Here is a 21,001-nt window from a genome sequence, read left to right as displayed (position 1 = left end):
TGTGCATCAATGCAGATGGTGCTGCCGCCGTGGAAGTCCTTCGGGCGAAGCTAGCCTAGGCCAAGGAGCAGGCCCGGTTGAGTAATGCGGCTGCCGAAAAGGCATTGACTGACTTGAAGGCCGAACAAGCCGTGCGGCGCCAGGACAAGGAGGCCATGTCCACCATGGCGTGCGAGTTAGAAAGTGCGGCTAGCCACTGTAAACTTCTTGAGAAGGAAAATGAAGCAAAAACGGCTGAACTTGACAAGGCCTTACGAGAGGCGAGAGAAGCGCGGTCTGAATCCAGAGCTGCCCGTGAGGAGATCTGGCAAGCTGGGGAGATTATGGCTGGCAAGCCCTTTCTGCTACAGGCTAAGTTCCGCGATCCGAACTATGCTCAGCTTAACCAAGTATGGAGTTCTCCGGACAATTTTTTAGACTTGCCGAAGAGTTCTTCTGATGCGGCACAGTTTTATCAGGCGCAAGCTTTTCTGGTCGCAATTTGGCGCGTCGAGGCGCCCGCTGTTGCTCAATGAACAGATGTCCCAGTGGACCGAGCTGCATAGGATATCCAACGCTGCCATGAAGAACGTCGTAGTCCATTTGTGGCCGACTGAACCTGTTCCGAGTAGTTACTTCGGCCTGGTGCAGCGGCTTGCTGACGCGGTGCCACGTATCGACGTTGTGAAGCGGCCGGCGTGCATTGAAGGTGCACGGATGGCCTTCGCCCGAGTCAAGACATTCTGGGGGAAGATGAAGGCCATCAATATTGCGACGAAGAGTCCACCCGAAGGCAAGGCCGTCCGGAACCGGAGCATTATTTTGGAGACGTCCTAGAGGCCGCCCGCTTGATAGAGGGTCAGTGCTCGAAAGACATACTATTCGAGTGATGTGTACAAGGGTTGTAACAGACAACTTTATAGTTAACCTATTTTTGTGCTCGAAAGCTTGTATTCCTCCTGTGCGGCCGTTTTAATGTAATTTGAAAGTTTTCCAGTCGTCGGCTTCAGCCCCCTCATAGGAAATACGGGGGCGTTCGGAAAAGCATTGAATCACTCTTTATCCAACGTCTTGGTCCATAAAGGAGGTGATAATGCGGTGAACCAAGCAATCAGACTATAGGGCGTTAACACTTTCACTTAGCCATAGGAGTTTTATGGTGGGGCTACGACATAGCCCCTGGTATGTATGCGGCGTATCGTAATATTGTGCCTTACATGTTTTGATCTGAAAAAGACCCTTCGTGTGACATGGAGAATCGCTAAAGATTCGAATAAGTCGTCAAGTGGTTGACTAGCTCTCGCCGCATCATGACAGTCAGTTTTCGGCTTTCTCTACTGAGGTGCTCATCCGGTCAAAGCCAGGGCACAATCGCAGTAGTGCTCCCTTTACTACCCTAGCCGATAGAACGGAACGTAGGGTAGCAAGCATAGAAGCCGGGCAACCCAACTATTGACCAAAGACAATGATTCGGAGCTGATGCATATAAGGCCAAACTTGCGACGCCGAAGTACGCTAGAGAGTTGTTCGGACTTTTATTGGCGACTCATTTGTTCCCATACCGAGCCCCTGGCATATTATGCCGAGGTGCGTCTTGTAACACCGCCGTTACGGCCGTACTCATTGTAAAAATGAGTATAGAAGGTTAGTTCGGATGAGTTTCATTGGGAGTGGAGCAATAAGCCAATGATAAATTCATATATATATAAAGAAGAGAAAAACCACAACCCGGCTATTTGACATGCTCGGGATCGGGTACGGAGGAAAAAGGCATAGTACAGGCTCAGAATAAAGAGTGCGGTCTACAAAAAGCTATTTTGGACCTCTTGTCGCACGTCTGCGCCGCCCGTCCTCTGGGAGGGGATTCCTTAACATGAAGTAACCCCTTAGGTGAGTGTGCAGATCCGAACTCCGACAGAGTCCGTTGTATATCCAGTCCTGTCGGTCACCTGTTTATAATAAAGAAAAATAAAGAAAATGGACAAGAAAAATGTTACGGGAATGCTTGCGGGGTTGTCCATATTGTGCTTCCGCCGATGCCCATGGTATCTTGAGCGCGTAGTGATGTACGCGTGGTGTAAATCCTGCCATCATAGTGGGTGGGTGGCGGAAGCCGAACTGCTATTTCCGCTCCGGTATTGATCGAACGTCAGAGGGAAACTGCTTCCGGCCCCCGGTGTTCGGCTGGTGCGCCTTGCCGTCGTCTTTATCGCTTGGTGGCCTTCTCCCTTTGTATTCGGCATTAAGCTTGCCTGGCTGCTTGAAGACCCAACAATTTCTGTTGGTATGATTGGCTGGCTTATCAGGGTGGCCGTGAATCTGACAGGGTCGGTCTAATATCCTGTCAAGGGCGGATGGTCCGTCCTGTTTGGCCTTAAATGGCTTCTTCCGTTGACCAGGTTTCGGATTGTGAAATCCGGCGTTGACCGCTATGTCCTGCAATCTTTCGTTGTTGCTGCGACTGTTATGCTTATTAAGTCGTGGCTTGCCGTTGCCGTCTCGGATTTCGGAAGTGCCCGGGTCGCTGGCATTGTTGCTTTTGCGAGCGAGCCAGTTGTCTTCTCCCGCACAAAAGCGAGTCATTAGAGCGGTAAGGGCTGTCATGGATTTAGGTCCTTCCTGGCCGAGGTGACGTGCTAGCCATTCATCCCGGACGCTATGTTTGAAGGCCGCGAGGGCTTCCGCGTCCGGACAGTCGATGATTTGATTCTTTTTGACTAGGAACCTAGTCCAGAGCTCCCTGGCTGACTCGCCGGGCTGCTAGACAATATGACTGAAGTCATCGGCATCTGGTGGCCGGACATATGCTCCTTGGAAGTTGTAACGAAAGGCGTCTTCCAGATCTTCCTAGCCGCCAATAGAATTTTCTGGCAAACTGTTTAGCCAGTACCGTGCTGGCCCTTTAAGCTTGAGAGGCAGGTATTTAATGGCATGAAGGTCGTCTCCACGAGCCAAGTGGATATGGAGGCGGAAGTCCTCAATCCATACTGTGGGATCTGTTGTTCCATCATATGATTCAATGTTGATGGGTTTAAACCCGTCTGGAAATTCATGCTCCATTACCTAGTTGGTGAAGCAGAGAGGGTGTGCGGCTCCTCTATGTTGGGCCACACTGTGAAGCACCTCCGGCGGACTATGTACCAGGAGGTCTATCCTCGACTAGATCCGCCTTGTCCTCGTCGAGATCGTCGTTGGGTGTGTCTACCATACACACGTCATACCAGGAAGTGGTTGCCCCGTGTCTAGCGGATAGTAAGCTTTGGCTTTGCCCCCCATCGTCGTCCAGACCGGCGATGTCTTCGGAGCACTGGTCGGGCGTGTTGATTGGGTCCTCGACGTTAGCTATGAAGTGGGTGGCGGGTGGGAAGCAAAATTCTCCATCATCCGCTGTAAGGTCGAACCGAACATAGTTCGGCAACGAGCCGTCTGCCAGGGATAGGTTGTCTAGTGAGTTTAGCAGGTTGCCCATGGGCGAGTGTTGGAAGATATCCACGGCGCTGAACTTGAAGATCGATAGCCGATCAAGTTCGGTATCCGCGGGTTCGCAGGGTTCGGAACTCCATGCCGGAGACAAGTCCGGGGTTCCGTTGATGCAAGTATCGTATGAACTGGGATCTGCATGCGGCTCCAACGCCGCCAAATTGGTAGCCCCCTTGATGGGGTTGAGTTTCCCATCTTCGGACGACTTGATCTGCTCCGGATCTAGGGCCAGAGTTGTTACAGGAGCTATCTCCTGGATGTGGCCCGATGACAGGCTTGAGCCATGTTCATCGGGGCGAAGGGGAGCGGTTGCTCCGGTCTCGAATCCGTCGATGATCAAGTCTCCACGGATGTCCACGACGTAGTTCAGGCTTCCGAATCTGACCTGATGTCCAGGGGCGTAGCTATCGATCTGCTCCAGATGGCCGAGCGAGTTGGCCCGCAGTACGAAGCCGCCGAATACAAATATCTGTCCAGGGAGAAAGGTTTCTCCCTGGACCACGCCATTACTGACGATTGAAGGGGACATGAAACCTTTCGTCGACGGCACAGTGGAACTCTCAATGAAAGCACCAATGTCAGTGTCAAAACCGGCGGATCTCGGGTAGGGAGTCCCGAACTGTGCGTCTAGGATCGATGGTAATAGGAGACGGGGGACACGATGTTTACCCAGGTTCGGGCCCTCTCTATGGAGGTAATACCCTACTTCCTGCTTGATTGATCTCGATGAATATGAGTATTACAAGAGTTGATCTACCACGAGATCGTAATGGCTAAACCCTAGAAGTCTAGCCTATGAGTATATGGTAATGAACCTGTCCTATCCGGACTATGCTCTCCGGTTTATATAGACACCGGAGAGATCTAGGGTTACATGAGGTCGGTTACATAAGAGGGAATCTTCATAATCGGCCGCCTAGCTTGCCTTCCACACCAAGTAGAGTCCAATCCGGACACATGTATAGTCTTCGGTCTTCGTGTCTTCACAGCCCGTCAGTCCGGCCCATGGATTATAGGTCGGACGCCCGAGGACCCCTTAGTCCAGGACTCCCTCAGTGGGTCCCACCCATAAGGGACATATCCACAGAGGGGCAAAAATGCCGAGGAAACATCCCTTAGATGGTCAAAGGCCATTGACCGGACAGAAACGGCTCAGAGGGGTATTTCCATAAGCGAAGTTGACGAAAGAGGTGCAAAGTTGAGCACATGATTTGTTTTTAGGGGTAAAGATGAGAGTGGGCGCAAATTAGGGGGGGATTGAAATGAGCCAAAAAAAACCACACGACCTAACCTAACCCTAAACTAAATTTTTTCTCTCCCCGAACATCTCCCAACCTCAGCCGCCACCATTCCCCTCTCCAGATCTGCTTTCCCTCTCCCAATCTCTCGCCTTCCTCCGCTCGCCCCTTCTCTTCTCCCGGCCGCCCCTAACCTCACCACCACCACCTACTCCCCCTCTCTTTCTCTCTCACACCGCCCACGTCTTTGGTCGCACGGCTGCGTGGCACAAGCAGCACCGGACACATATTAGGACACAGTTTAATTTGTCGCCAATACAAAGGTAATGTTTCTTGTTTCCCTTTCGTCGTATTTTGGCTAGATTATCCTTAGTTAAGATCCCCCCTAGATGCAATTACCAGTTGAAGATCTTGATCTTCAAAGACAGATTGAATGTCCAAAAGAATTCTTGTGGAAAATAGCGACTCCCATTATACCTTTCCAACAAGGAGAATCCTAGTGCTTTGATGTCACGCGTGTAGTGGTTTTGAGTGGAGGTACTTATTCCATAGGAATTCCTGCCAAACATTGTCCTTGTTAAGTAATTTGTACAACCACATGTGAGGAGGTAAGCATTATAATGGGATCCTCGATGACTAGTCCACCTTGGTATTTTTTACTTGCATATAACAGTCCACATGACCAACTGATACTTTCTTTTCTATTAATCACATTTCCAGAAAAATATGGATCTGTAATATTCCATTGTTTTTCGTACCTCTTTTGGTATCTCAAATAATAAAATCATACACATCGGTAGGATAGTGAGTATCACATTGACAAGGATTATCATGTCCCCATGGAACAAAAGCTTTCCTTTCCAATTGTTAAGTTTCTTTTTGAAGCGATCCTCCATCCTCTTCCATTCTTTATTAAGGAGTTTCCTGTGATGGAAGCGATTTTCCAAATACCTGAATGGTAGAGAAGCTATCACACATGTTCAAAACTCTGATCTTCTTTTGTCATCGTCATAATGCACATGTGCATTATACTAATCAATGCAATTTTGTTTCACTAAACATTTTCCTTGTCTCGCCTTGACTAGTGAAGGATGTAAGTGATACTCTTTGTTCATTAGCTTATTTCTCTATTTTGAGAGTTGATCTTCCATGTTCTTTCCTTTTATTATGTGAACTTAGGTTCATACAATTTCTTAGTTTGTACATGGTAATTAATGATCACATTTACAACTTACAAAATGATTAAAAACAAGAATATAATGGGTAGAAACTTGTTCATGTGAAATTGGTAATACAAAGATTTTTTAGATGTGGTTAAATTACCAAAAATAAGATACATTACATATTATGTAACTTATCTTGCATATTTCATCTTCTGATTTTTACAACTGTTAGAAAATCCTATTTATATAGCAAAATTCATGTTGGCATGCTTCCATTTTCCATGGTTTCGCACATTTAAATGCCGAAACAAGATTTTCTTTCTAATTATAGAAAAAGGTCACATGGACCCATGCATAAATATGATTATTCTTGCAACACAACCACTAGTACAGCAAAGCCTACTAGTAGCGTGCCAAAATTGTCACTAGTGGGATGTAAGCAGCACACCACTAGTATCATGCGACTAGTAAGTGGTTACTAGTGGTGTGGCCGTGGCACACCACTGGTAACCAACCTACTAGTGATGTGGGCTTCCCAAGTCACTACCTCACTGGTAACCCACTCAGGATGGAATGATTTCACACCTGCACTCAAATGTTCTTCATACGTTGAGTTTTGATACATTGTCCAACAAAGTTAAATGAGGATGTTTAACAAGCAATGCTGTTGTGTAGCATGCCTCAACATGATGCATCTTAACAACATAGTTTTGACCTTTTGGGTGTGGTATTTCCCAAGGAGCTGACAGGCAACAAGATATGCCCTCATAATACTTTTATACACAACCTCCTCTAATTCCATAGATAGGACAACTTAGACTTCTTATATGATATCCTCAGCAAGACCATATCCATGAGTAATATAAAACTTAATTAGTATTATGCTATTGCCAAAGTTCCTTTCATAACACAAGATTGAACTTTGAAGCATCATAATCAAGGCCTATGACATGTATACATAACCATGTCAGGTTTCTGATGAGGTGAAATCGCATAAAATTGAAGATATGTTTACAATTTAATAACATTACCAATGAAAATCTCCTTGGTAGTTGTTTTATTACACCAAACCTATTTGTTTTGTCAACAAGACCTAACATTAATTATTTTGGTGTGTGCTTAGTTGATTGAAGTTTTTTGTTGCGCCTCTCATCAGAAAGAACACATGTCATACATGTTCAACTATGCAACAATATTAGTTTGTGCATATCAGTACAACTATTTGAATTCAAAATGTAATTTCTTAAATCGATTTTAACCACCTTGTGTATTTGAATCTGCTATCTTCAATGTCTTGCTTTAGGTCGGACACATTGTCTTCTTTAGTTTCCTCGTTATGGCTTTCATAAGTATATGGTCTTCATTCAAGCTACTAATACTTTCATGACATGACGTTGACATGTTTCTACTAAATTAGAATGGATTTGAAATTGTCAGAATCGTTTGTAAGTGATCAACAGAGGAGTTATATTTTGTATTTTATAGATACTTAATATATAAACTTTGCAAATATTGTTTATTTGAAAACCATCAAATGTAGCTAAAAACTTGAGAACGTCTATTCAAATTGATAAATTCTCACTCCTGCTATTTAATTAGCTTGTATAAATAAAAATTGTGATAAATGTCTGTATTTGAAGATTGTAATGTTAATTAAAAATCTGTGATAAAGGTAAGGGCTGACTATAGCACAAAGTAACATGCACAACAATTTGAGTATCAAGTATTAATTTCTCTATAATGGATCTATATATGTGGTAGTTGAATATGTAGAACATGAGGATTTTCAGTAGGTTATGACCATAGTAGCAAATGGATCTATACTTCATCATGGATGAAGCTGAAACTGTGAAATGTGAAAAGGCGTAAGTATAGAATAAGATACTAATCAAAGATAGAAAACTTAACTGGTGTCATCAAGTGGTGAAAACAACTGAATTCTTAAACTATAGATGAATCGTTGTCGCTCCTCTTGATCTTGGAAGTAGTTTTGCATTGTGCGCGCGAATATGCAACCTTCAGTGGTAGGTAGTGGATGAAAAGTGTAGATACTGCTCATTTCTAGATGATGATGTGGTGGCAACATGAGAAGAAAAATGGGACGATTGGGGAAGGGTTTTTTACAACAACAGTTTTATGGGACCCGAGAGGATGGTGTCGCTTATGTGAGCATACCCACTACCTCTCACTCAACCACCACTTCTTCTTCCTTCGTCTTGCTGCCTGGTTTTCTTCCTCCCAAATCTTGGATTTGTATTTGATTTTTCAAATTACGGACGGTAAATATTGAAATGTTGAAATTTCTTTTTCATATATTCATCTAGGCACTGGATTTGCTTAGTTCTTATGCTACATAGAATGTTTAACTATCTGTTTTATTGTCTTTTCTGGTTTTCTCTACAAATAGCATATCCGATTGAAGGTGCTACATTTTCGTTCTAAATATTTGTTCTTGGGTGATGATATTTCTAGGAGGTGGATTGCAAGGATGCAAGTAATAATGAGAAGTTGAATCGACGCTATGACTTGAGGAGTTCAAGCGTCAAGATCCGTGGTTATTTGCGAAGCAGTTCTAGCATAAGTGAGGTACCTATCTAGTTCAAAGCTCTACAAATTTGTTACTACGTTCTGAACATGAACCCCACCTTTATTAAATTTGACCAATCCAAATTCATTCTTATATTGAATCTTTTCTAAGATATGGTACCATTTCTGATAACTTTTGGAAATTAAGCTATATGGTTAGTGTGTGAAGTTGACTTTGGTCTACTATGTACAATATACTGATGAGCCATAAGTAATAATGGTCATTAGTTTCACTGGTATTTGCATTTAGAATTAATGTTCACGAAATTGTTTGCCTGTACGAAGGAAGTTGTGTGGAACTATCTGTTCTATTAATGGCTTTCATTTCTATACAAAATCTAATTTGTATATAATCTTGTTAATTTTGTTGTAATTTTTTTCTTGCGTATTTAATATTTATACTTGCAGCACATGGATGGACAACATGACGTGAGATCTTCAAATCTGAAAAATGGTTGTGATGTAGTGACCAACTCTGACAATATGAAGGTAAACGTCTGAATATTAGTTGTGTTGTGTATCCATTGCCTTATTACATGTACAAAACAAGGAAATATTATTAATGTATGAGTATCAGTTGCATATATATTGTACAATGCAACACATTGTCCTATGATGTATTGTGCTACTGTTTTTTTTCTATACTAATGATGAAATCGATTAAGTCCTCTGGATTGTGTTTCTTAATATATGTTATTGCGTGTCCAATTATTTAGGCGGTTGATCATATTGATAGAGTGAGAGATGAGAATGTTCATAGGAGGTATGACTTGAGGAGTGCAAGATTTAAGAGTACTTCTGATGTACCTAGTAGTTCGAGCAAAAGAAAGGTACATGTATAATTGTAAGAACTTTTTATGTATATTGCTTGGTTTTGAATATGAAACAATTGTTTATTTCTATTTATAACTTGCAAAATATCTATCTATATAATCTTCCCTGTTATGTACACTAGTATTTGTGATAAATATTGGCAATTGAGTAATATTAAAATTTAGAAGAATTCATGTCTTGTCTAATCTATTACCCCAAAGATTCTAATAAAATTGGCACTTATAGCTATCGCCAAAGGAATTATTGCTAGCTATAGTAAGTTGTTGCTATGCTGTAACGTGACTCGTTTACTAGTATCTTTTTCCAAACATGTTTAATGAAAATGCTAATAGGGTGATTTTTTGCCCCACAATGCTTGGTTCATCACTACACATGAGATTCAACCGAAGTCACGGGAGATATGAAGATAAAGAAACAAAGATCAACTCATAGTTCACATGTAATTAGAAAACTTAGAAATAATATTTGTGAAGTGTTTTTCTAGGTTTTAATCTAGTGAATATCTTGAAATCCAACCTTCAAATTTATATATAAGAATGTTCAATTTTAAATCTAAAGTTCTTCATTACTTATTATGTGCTTATTACATACAAAAACGATATTATATTTAATATTTTTTATATTGTGCTAGATATGTGTTCGCCAATTACAAGTTTAGTTGTATATTTTATTTGTCATGTTCATTTTGTGGATAGTCGTAAATTTTTTGTGTCAGCTGAATCGACATGATGGAAGGAACAATGAGCGCATGAACAGAAACAATGTAGTGAGGAGTCCAACCATCCAAAGTAGTTCCATTCAAGAAAAATGGATTACCAAGTGCAAGGTATACTTCTATTTGGAAGCATTATATATAAGTTGTGTACATAAAATATTTTTTTGTGTACTATATGTTAACATTCAAAATAATTTCACAAAGTTAAGTAACATATTTAAGATAAGGAGATGAATTTATTATATTTATTTTTCTTCTCAAGTGATTGCAATTGAATTGAGCTTTGGGAATATTGTGCCCAATTATATGAAGAATTTGCATATTATAAGAAATAATGGTTCAATATGTTACTTAGGCTCTAAGTATTTTACATATGATATGAATGTAGATTACATATGATATGGTTCAATAATTTACATATTTTACATATGATATGGTTCAATAATTGTAATCAATTTAAATTAGGTTTCCTGATTGTTGGATATGACATTCAGATAGCATGGACATGCATGATGGAAGTTTTATTCCTATTAGTACCTTTGATTGGCAAATTGGTGACACATAACCTAAAAAATCGACATTTTGTAGTATAATATAACTCGTGGGCACAAAAATAAGAAGAGGACGGAAGCAACGCTAAATTTTGGAAGTCAGGTAAGTTGTGTGCTTTGTAATAGAAGACAACTAGTACTACAAAATCTAACCAATATTCTCAATCGATATTTTTGAATGCAATTTACATGTAAAAGTATCCTATCAATTACAATGTCATTTTGTGTTCATAATGCATGAAGAAGGACAATACAGATGTTCCTCCTTTAAACTATCCACCGAGATTCAAAAATGTGACGCCAAAATACGAGGTTGTATACTTTCTTATTTGCTTTAGGTTTTAATTTATAAAATATTTAATCTCATTAACTTTTGTTTGGAAAGCAGTACCATGTTACCGCCCATCAAATGGGGTACTTTCTTTCTGATGCGTGTTATGCTTGTGGGAAACCACGAGGTCCCTGCATGCCAATGAAGAGAGACAAACAATTTTTCAGCCTTCCAATGGTATCTTTACATAGAGAATTTTTGGTATGTAAGATAGATAACAACACTTCCGTGTATCTTGAATGCGACATATGTTTATTTTTCTAAATTATTTTTTACAAATGTGTCCTAGACAATACCTTGCAATCTTCATGAAAAGGTTAACGAGATGGGTGAAGATACGATAAATATTGAAGATATGTATCAAAGTAATTACAAAGTTAAACTTGTAAAAGCTTCTGCAATGACGTTTGTGTGTGGAAGTGGGTGGCAAGAATTTGTGATTACTCATGATATTGATGATGGTGATCGAGTTTGTTTCCACTTCAAAGAAGACTTGGTGACTATGATTGCATTTGTTTACCGAGATAAGCTTGTATGGCATGATGGAAAGAAGGTTCTTGGTAAGATTTTTAGCTTGTATCAATTATGCATGTGTACTACTAGTTGTTCTTTATTTAATGAGTTTTTGTTGCAATTTGTAGCTACAAATGAAGTTCAACCAACTTACATGAAAGGGCTTGTCCGTTCTTTCAAAATGGAGATGAGTAGCACTGACATCAATTGCATGCTTGTAAGTGACGTTCTTCTGGAACAGTACCAAGTATATTAACTAAGTACGTAACTAGTTCATATAACGTGTCCCCAACTATGCACCATGTATCATTCTGAAATTTGCATTTGCAGACACTTACAGGTCTATTACTGAAGAACTATGCTTGCCAAGAGAAGGTGAAGTTACACTTATCAATCGCAGAGGTGATGTTAAAGTGCAAGGTGCATACTCCATTTCTGCTGATGATGGTTGTCTTGGTTTGACATATGGCTGGAAGGAGTTTCTTCCAAGATTTCCAATTTCAATTAGATCTATCATTGAAGTGAATGTGGTGAAAGAGAATAATAAGTTGATCATGTACTTCCTAATGCTGGAGGTAGATGTGTAGGGCATGCGAGTTATATAGGAAGTAAATTATAAATTGTGGTCATATGTTAACTATTAGACATTTCAAGTAATTTGTTACTTATTTGAACTGGTTATGTAATGTGCTCAACTTTGTTAACTTGGAAAATGTACATTGTGTTAGCACAAAAGCTTGCGGTTATTTTGTATGTATAAGGTTTGAATAAATAATTAAATTAAAAATGAATGTTATATTTAAAACAAAAATTACGAGGAACCATATTAAGATCATGCTAAGGAAAGGTAATATACTATCGGGTTGTTCATAAAATAGAAGTAGAGGTTAAAAATTAAATCATATGTGTGGATTGGTGCCAAACTATACTTGCATCGATGATACGTCTCCAACGTATCTATAATTTTTGATTGCTCCATGCTATATTATCTACTATTTTGGACATTATTGGGCTTTATTATTCACTTTTATATTATTTTTGGGACTAACCTATTAACCGGAGGTCCAGTCCCAGAATTGCTGTTTTTGCCTATTTCAGAGTTTCACAGAAAAGGAATATCAAACGGAGTCCAAACGGAATGAAACCTTCGGGAACGTGATTTTTAGGAAGATTATGATCCGGGAGACTTTGACCCTACGTCAAGAAACAAAAGAGGAGGCCACGAGGTAGGGGGGCGCGCCTACCCCCAGGGCGCGCCCTCCACCCTCGTGGGCCCCCTGTTGCTCCACCGACATACTCCTTCCTCCTATATATACCTACGTACCCCCAAACAATCAGATACGGAGCCAAAAACCTAATTCCACCGCCGCAACCTTCTGTACCCACGAGATCCCATCTTGGGGCCTGTTCCGGAGCTCCGCCGGAGAGGGCATCCATCACGGAGGGCTTCTACATCAACACCATAGCCTCTCCGATGAAGTGTGAGTAGTTTACTTCAGACCTTCGGGTCCATAGTTAGTAGCTAGATGGCTTCTTCTCTCTTTTTGGATCTCAATACAATGTTCTCCCCCTCTCTCATGGAGATCTATTCGATGTAATCTTCTTTTTGCGGTGTGTTTGTTGAGACCGATGAATTGTGGGTTTATGATCAAGATTATCTATGAACAATATTTGAATCTTCTCTTAATTCTTTTATGTATGATTGGTTATCTTTGCAAGTCTCTTCGAATTATCAGTTTGGTTTGGCCTACTAGATTGATCTTTCTTGCAATGGGAGAAGTGCTTAGCTTTGGGTTCAATCTTGCGGTGTCCTTTCCCAGTGACAGTAGGGGCAGCAAGGCACGTATTGTATTGTTGCCATCGAGGATAACAAGATGTTTTTTTATCATATTGCATGAATTTATCCCTCTACATCATGTCATCTTGCTTAAGGCGTTACTCTGTTTTCATGAACTTAATACTCTAGATGCATGCTGGATAGCGGTCGATGAGTGGAGTAATATTAGTAGATGCAGGCAGGAGTCGGTCTACTTGTCTCGGACGTGATGCCTATATACATGATCATACCTAGATATTCTCATAACTATGCTCAATTCTGTCAATTGCTCAACAGTAATTCGTTCACCCACCTTAAAATACTTATGCTCTTGAGAGAAGCCACTAGTGAAATCTATGGCCCCCGGGTCTGTCTTCATCATATTAATCTTCCAACACTTAGTTATTTCCTTTGCTTTTTTACTTTGCTTTTATTTTACTTTGCATCTTATCATAAAAATACCAAAAATATTATCCTATCATATCTATCAGATCTCACTCTCGTAAGTGACCGTGAAGGGATTGACAACCCCTTATCGCGTTGGTTGCGAGGATTTATTTGTTTTGTGTAGGTACGAGGGACTCGCGCGTAGCCTCCTACTGGATTGATACCTTGGTTCTCAAAAACTGAGGGAAATACTTATGCTACTTTGCTGCATCACCCTTTCCTCTTCAAAGGAAAACCAACGCAGTGCTCAAGAGGTAGCAATCGACACACTAAAATTAAGGTTATATGAGTAGTGTAGATTGCAAGATTATTAGTTCAATGTAATATAATTGTAGATGCATCGCTCTATTAGTATAATTTCAAGTACATCCGTATGTGGAAACCCGCAAATTCGAATATAAATTTAAACTATAAAAATCCTAAACCCCAAACGGTAAATTTTCTAAGCATCTGGGCATATCTGACACTACCGTGTGGTTGTGGTTGTAGATTCAGATATGAGATGAAAACCATGTCGCCATCACCAATACCACCTCCACTGCCGAAATGGTCATGGGCACCGAGCAAAGTCTGCCATAATGGATGTCGGGTGGTAGGTGCGACATATGCCAACGGGTGGCTTATCATTGTGGGAGCCAGTAAGACATCGCCGGTGCCTGGAAACGGGATAAGGCGAAGACATGCACGCCGGCGAATCTTACCCAGGTTCGGGGCTCTCCGTGGAGATAACACCCCTAGTCCTGCTCTGCGGGGTCTCCGCATGATCACTAGATCAACACAAGTGGCTACAAGTGGCTCCTTGAGCTGTTCGGCTAGAGGAAGAAGAAGGGCAAGGCTAGCTCTCCTCTTCTCTCTATGTGGTGTCTAAAACTCTAAGAGATCAACCCTTTGCATGGGTGCCCTGGGGGGTTTATATAGGCCTACCCCCCAGGGGTACAATGGTAATCCGGCTGGATGCGGGTCCAGGCCGTCAGTATCTGTACCCGCCGGCTTCTCCGCCGGCCGCTGGGGCCCGCCGACTGGTGGGTCCCGCCGGCTGCCGGCCTCTTGGCCGATAGGCCGACCCCACCGCCTGAGGGTATTGCCGGCAGCTGGTTACTGTAGCCTCGCCCCTAATGACGAGGGCTTTGCCGAGGTAAGCATGGCTACAGTGCCGCCGTCTGGCGGGCTCTGACTGTAGTCTTACCTCGTCTTATCTCCTTAATGATGCACATACTTCGAGGGAGTGAGGTAGCCGGCTACACCCCAGGCCGACTGGGGGGGCTTGGCCACCTTTGAGCGTCTCTCTGGCTGAAGGGGCCCGCCGCCCGCGGGCCGTACTGACAGCCTGTCGTGGGTGGCGTCATGGTCAACATGGCAACAGTGCCGCGCCGGACGGGGGATGGCCGATCCGTACGGCGCACTGTGGCCATGCGTGCTCCGGGATTCGGGGGTGGCAGGCTTTACTGTAGCCATGCCCCGTCTCGTCACCGTTATGTGGGTGCAGTCCTTGAGGGTGCAATCTTGGCCGCTTGCCGGGAGCCGGCCCTCTTGTGGCCGACATCGTGGAGTCGGTCTTCTTGTGGCCGGCTTCTTGGAGTCGGCCTTCTTGTGGCTTTCTTCGGGATTGTTTCAGGGTCGGGCCGCCTTCCAGTAGTCGGCCTGTGAGATAGCCGGCCAGGGGAAGGTGGCCCTGTGCTTTGGGTGCTTGAAGGCCCGATCGGCCCGATAATTTTTGAAGAGCCATGGGGAGTCGGTTAGGCTACCCGTGGTCATTTACTCCGACAGTAGTCCCCGAAGCTGGTTGGGCTTCGCGGCTAAAAGGAGGACGAGAAGCTTAATCAGCTTCCTATCTTGAGGAGCCAGCAGCTAGGAGCCGGCTTTGATCTGGTGCGCCGTCTTGGTGAGGCTTTGAAATCTGAAGGCGGGAACCAGCTGGCGCGCACGCCAGGTTGCGGGCCGGCCGCTTGCCGCCTGCACGCCATGTGGCGCCCTCCGGCTGGGAGAGCCTGCCAGCCCACGCGCGTGATGGGACGCCGCCGCAGGCCGGGGCCCGCCACTTCCATGCCTCGGCCTAGGTGTGGATCTCCTGTGGCCCAAAACGGGCCATTCGCCTTCCAACGGCAGTTTCCGCATGCCGTTAGGGCGCAATAATCGCGGGACGTGGGGGAGTGGGCGCAGTTAATCCCACGCCCCCCTACGCCTCGCCTCCTCGGCTTCACCGCACGAGGCTATAAATAGGGGGAGGCGGAGGAGCGGCAGACGCTCGCACGCTCGCCCTCGCTCCGCCATCTTCTTCTTCTTCTTCCTCTCCATCGCTTTAGCCCCTCGCTGCCGCACCGTCCCTCCAGTCATCGCACTACCCCGCAGCTTCGCCGCCGCGGGGCCGTGCTTTCGCCGTCGCCGCGCCTTTTTCATCGGCTTCTTGCCCTCATGTCACGTGGCGGAGACTGGGACGGCTCCAACGTCCACGAGGACCACATCGACTTCCTTCGCAAGACGTGGCGGTTTCCCGGCAAGGATCATGTGCGGGTCCATCTTGCGCCGGAGAGGGAGATCTCGCCGGCGCCGGAGGAGGGCGAGCGGGTAATCTTCCGCTCGCACTGCCTGCGCGGCCTCGGCCTGCCTGCGAGCGGCTTCTTCCGTTCCTTCCTCGAGTTCTACCAGCTCCAGCCGCACCACCTCACTCCAAACACGGTGGTACTGCTGTCCACCTTCGTCACTTTGTGCGAGGGCTTCCTCGGCGTCCTTCCCACCCTCGAGCTCTGGGGGGGATTCTTCCAGTCCAAGCTCGGTACCGCCATGAGGGGCGTGCCGGCTCAGAGCGGTGCCTTCATCGCGATGCGGAGGCCGGTAGCCGACAACCCTTTTCCTCCCATCACACTGATCTAGTCGGTGAAGCTCTGGCAGCAATCCTACTTCTATGTGAAGAACGTCGCTCCGCAAGGCGACTTCGTCAACTTGCCGGCTTATGTAGCCAGCCCGCCAGCTGGAAGGCGGCCCCAATGGTCCTATCGGGCCAGAACACTGTCGCCTGCTGGAGCCGCCGCCGTCGCGCGACTCCGGGTATTGGTCCAGTCGGAGGGCCTGACCGGGCCCGACTTGCTGGCCGCCTTCGTGGCGCGCCGGGTGCTCCCGCTCCAAGGCCGCCCTCATATGATTTGTCAAATGAGCGGCCAACTCGATCCGAGTCGGCTGTGTACCAAGGAGATGCTTCATGCAGAGGTAGCTCACATAGTGAACTACCTTGCGAACTGCAAGCTCGCCGACGAGTGACAGTTTGGAAAGGAGCCGTACTGATCCCGTGCCAATCCCCCGCCTATGGTAAGCTTTCTTTTTCTTCTCTTCTTTACTTTTGTCACCAAGTTTCTCTTGGCCGACTCTGACCAGTCGGTTTATCTTGACAGAGCCCCCTCCTTCGACCGGCAGCCGGGGCAGCGGGGGTGGAGCGCCAATATCTCCCCGACCGGACGACGCACGACTTGGACGACCCCGACTTGGGGGCGGCCGCTCTGGACGACGACATCGTGGGGGGAGGCGGCGAGGCAGGCGGCTCCGGGCTTGGAGCCAGCTTCGACGACTGGCCGGATGATGACGAGGCGGAGGTCGTCCCGTGCCGCCAGCCGGCATCCGATCATCATGGCTCGGGTTCATCTGCCGCGCCGGCTGTCCGAGGCGGCGCACAGAAGCGCCGGGCCGCGCCGAGCCTATTCGGCAGTCGGTCGAAGAAGCCCAAGAGCACGGCGGCGTCGACCAAGCGGGACGAGGCGGCCGCGAAGGCTGCCCGCTTCCGCAAGGTGGTGAAGCAGCCACAAATGGTATCGGCGTAAGTGTCAATTCTCTCACGTATTCCTTCTTCTTTTTTGTTGATATTCTTCTGAGTCCTTGTCTTGACTTAAAAAAAACAGGGCTCCGCTTTCTCTTGAGCGGACCGCTGCCGCCTCCGTGGTTGGAGCGGCGGGAGGATCTGGAAGCGCCCGCCGCGTGGACCCCCGTGCCGAGCTTCAAGCGGCGACGGAGCGGAATGCGTGGGAGGCATGGGAGGAGCGGGAGGCGGAGGAGCTGAGGGCGGCCGCTGCCACGGCGGCGCAGGAGACGACGGAGAGGTTGGCGGAGGCACAAGCCAACGCAGCGGCCAAGGCTCAGGCAGAGGCTGCAGCCGCAGTGAGGGCGGCGGAGGCCCTGCGTAACCGGCCTCCGCAGCTTGTCGTCCCCCTTCGCGCTGTGGCGCCTGAGATCCCGGTGCTCCCATCGGAGGAAGCCGATGGCGACCAGCTGGCGGTGGAGAGGAAGGAGGGTGACGTCGTCGTCCCGGAGAGGGTGGCGGCACCGCCATCGCCGACTGGGGCGGACCAAGGCAGTCGGCCTAGCGCGCCTCCTGTGCAACCGGCTGGAGGCGAGCCGGCTGCGAGGGCAGACCTTGTGGTCCGGTCGCCATCGCGCCAGCGCGCAGGGAAGGCGACTTCGGCGCCGGACCCGTAGAAGGCCGCGAGCTCTAGCTCGTCGGCCCAGGATCTGGAGACGGCCAGCGCCAGCTCGCCGGGGTGGACGCCGGGTGGTGGAACGGCCGTGTTGAACGTGGCGGCGCAAGAAGTCCAGAACCGGCTTCAATCCCAAGCCACCATGCTGAAGCAGTGTACTCAAGAGTTCCTCGCGACGCGGACGGCCATTCGGGTGAGTCTTCCCGCTTTTTTTGTTTCTTGTTCTTGATTTCTTCCGTGGGGGCGCGTCAGCGCACCCACTGGGTGTAGTCCCCGAGTTCCGAGTCGGCTGCTGAGCAGGCGGCTTGGAACTTATTAGTAGACTTCGATTGCTATCTTGTTCTTATTTGCTCCTCTGTCCTATTTGCAGGACTATCACAACCTCCGCGCGGCTACCTTCAACTCCCAGGCCCGGGAGCTGAACCAGAAGACCATTGATCTGACCGAGAGCCGGAGTAAGTGCTTCATCTTTTATCTCACGTGGGGGCGCGTCAGCGCACCCACTGGGTGTAGTCCCCGAGATTCAGGCCGACTGCTGAGCAGTCGGGCCGGATCTTTCCTGGCGACTTCTTTCTTATTGCCTTTTTTTCTTTACCATATCTGCGGAGGACAATGTTGACCTGAGGGACCAGTTGGGTGGGGCCCTGACCGCCCTTCGCGCCAAGGAAGCCGAGTGCAACGCCTTGGCTCAGGAGCGTGACCGCTTGGTCAAGAAGCTGGCCGACCAGGAGGAGAGCCATAAGGTGGCCCTGAAGGCGGCGCAGGACAGCGAGGCTGCCCTCCAAGCCGAATACGAGACCGAGGCGGCGAGCTGGGCTGAGGCAAGGCAAGCGCTGAGCGACGGCTATGGCCAGATCAAAGATTTGGTTGACGGTAGGCCGCCTTCTTCTTCGTCCCTTTGCTTGCCGCCTGCCATTTGGTCCATTTTCTGACCTTGTTTTGTTGTTTTTTTACTTGCGCAGAGTACTTCCCTGGTTACTCCATTGCCGCCAACCAAGTCATCGAGGCCCGCCGCGACGCGCAAAGGCAGGCTGGGGCTGAGATCGCGCCGGATGCTCGCCGGTCGCTTGAGGAGCAGCTTCTGGCGATCCGAGCCCGCCTCCAGCCGGCTCACTGCATGCTCCGCCGTCTTCAGCGCGTTGGGGCGCAAGTGCTGGCCGCCCTCTGGCCTGGCGAGGTGGTTCCCCATACCCCCAGTCGGACTGCCGATTGGCTGGAGGTAGCGGTTGGCCGCTTCGAGGCCTGGAAGGCTTCTGTAGCTCGGTCAGGCGCCAGGCGGGCGCTGGAGTTCGTCCGAGCTTGGTATCCTGGGCTGGATTTGGCCCAGCTGACCACCTAGTGGCAGGAGGCCAACGAGGAGCTGGAGGCGGTGCGGCCGGCTATCATCCAGCACGCCTCGACGATCGCCGACTATACCGACACCAGTGCCTTTGCCCCTGAGGTGAATGATGATGGCGTTGCTCAGCCGGAGGAGTGGTTTGGGCTGAACCCAGCGGATGGTGAAGACTCGGCGAAGGAGATCGCTCTAGTGACGAGGGCGAAGAGGAGGAGGGAGAGGATGGTGAAGACGCCGTGCCAGACGGTGGAGCAACCGGCCAGCCTTAGCTTGATCGTGCCTCCAGCAACGAGGCGTGTGCGAGCGCGCCGCCTGCAGCCGGTGATGATCAAGCCGAGACTCACCAGCCGGCCACTCCTCCAGCCAGCACTGCCGTCTCCCCTGACCTTTCTGGCTCGCCTGTTGCACCTTTGGCCTGATCCGCCACCTTTGCTTTCCTGTTTATTACTCTTTGAACAATATTTGTTAGGTTTGCGCAGTTCCACCCACTGGGGGTGTATTCAAACTATGTTGAATGCCGGCCTTTCGAAGGCCTTTTGTGTAAATATAATCATGCATGTGCTTGGCTTCTGATTGTATTTGCTTTTCATCCTTTTGGCTGTTTCCTTTGCCGCCCTCCCTTGGTCGCCGCCTTCCCAGCCGGACAGCTGCTCTGCAGTCTGTGGCTGGGGAAGGGCTTGGCCGTTTGGGAGGGCAAGTACTCTAGCTTTTTTAGATTGTAGCAAGGTGAATCGGAAGCCGGCCAGCCGGCTGTTCTGACAGCCGGTTGGCGGGGTGGGAGGCCGGCTTGTGTTATATAAGTTCGTTAGTCCTTAGCCATTTTTCGTGTGGGCATCCTTTCCTGCCTTTGACTCTTGCCAGTCGGATAGTCGATTCTTTGAGCTGCGACTTTCAACAAGAGAGGGCTTGGGTGCCGGCACACTACTTGTCTGACTGCAGGTAGAACTTTAATATAACTCAAGGCGGCAAGTCCCCAGGCCGACTAATCGAACCCGGTGCCGGACATGAAAACAAATGTAGTAATACATTCATAGGTATGACACTCATCATACATAGATAAAAGAGGGTAGTCCCCGAGTGCTCCTCGGGGGGCCCGTTGTCTTGTACTTAATACAAAAGGTAGCGTGGTACATACTGCATTTAGCTGTAAATTCTTCGGAGGAGATTGGCGTTCCATGGTCGTTCCGAGTCCTTGCCAGAATCATCTCTCTTGCGTGCCTTCGGCTTCTGTGCGTCGATCAGGTAGTAGGAGTCGTTGCCTAAGGCCTTGCTAATGACGAAGGGGCCTTCCCAAGGGGCCGAGAGCTTGTGTTGGCCGGCTGTTCGCTGGATCAGCCGGAGCACAAGATCGCCTTCTTGGAAGGATCTTGGCTTGACCTTCCGGTTGTGGTAATGACGCAAACCCTACTGGTAGATGGCGGACCGGCTGAGTGCTAACAGCCGGCCCTCTTCTAGCAGGTCAATGCCGTCTTCTCGTGCTTCCTTGGCCTCCGCCTCCGTGTACATGGTGACCCGAGGTGGGTCGAACTCAATGTCAGTTGGGATGACAGCC

General features: G+C 47.4%; 1 protein-coding gene across 1 annotated transcript; it reads left to right on the top strand.

The window, feature by feature from the left end:
* Window positions 1–4,781: 4,781 nt before the first annotated feature.
* Window positions 4,782–12,177, top strand: LOC120964159 (uncharacterized). Its single transcript, XM_040388583.3, has 11 exons — window positions 4,782–5,020; window positions 8,333–8,446; window positions 8,855–8,935; window positions 9,163–9,276; window positions 9,996–10,106; window positions 10,584–10,649; window positions 10,790–10,858; window positions 10,935–11,078; window positions 11,167–11,437; window positions 11,519–11,607; window positions 11,721–12,177. Exons 3-11 carry the CDS (start codon window positions 8,858–8,860, stop codon window positions 11,850–11,852), a joined length of 1,074 nt encoding a protein of 357 aa, XP_040244517.1. The 5' UTR covers window positions 4,782–5,020; window positions 8,333–8,446; window positions 8,855–8,857; the 3' UTR covers window positions 11,853–12,177.
* Window positions 12,178–21,001: the final 8,824 nt, after the last annotated feature.

The sequence above is a fragment of the Aegilops tauschii genome, chromosome 5, assembly GCF_002575655.3.
Source record: "Aegilops tauschii subsp. strangulata cultivar AL8/78 chromosome 5, Aet v6.0, whole genome shotgun sequence".
Lineage (NCBI taxonomy): Eukaryota > Viridiplantae > Streptophyta > Magnoliopsida > Poales > Poaceae > Aegilops > Aegilops tauschii.
This window is presented reverse-complemented; position numbering and strand designations above follow the sequence as displayed.

Bases quoted from the DNA above. Each gene is read 5' to 3' on its own strand.
- LOC120964159 (XM_040388583.3), top strand. From the start codon at position 8,858: ATGGATGGACAACATGACGTGAGATCTTCAAATCTGAAAAATGGTTGT. The intron at 11,438-11,518 runs GTAAGATTTTTA...TGCAATTTGTAG, and splicing joins TGATGGAAAGAAGGTTCTTG to CTACAAATGAAGTTCAACCA. The intron at 11,608-11,720 runs GTAAGTGACGTT...TTGCATTTGCAG, and splicing joins CTGACATCAATTGCATGCTT to ACACTTACAGGTCTATTACT.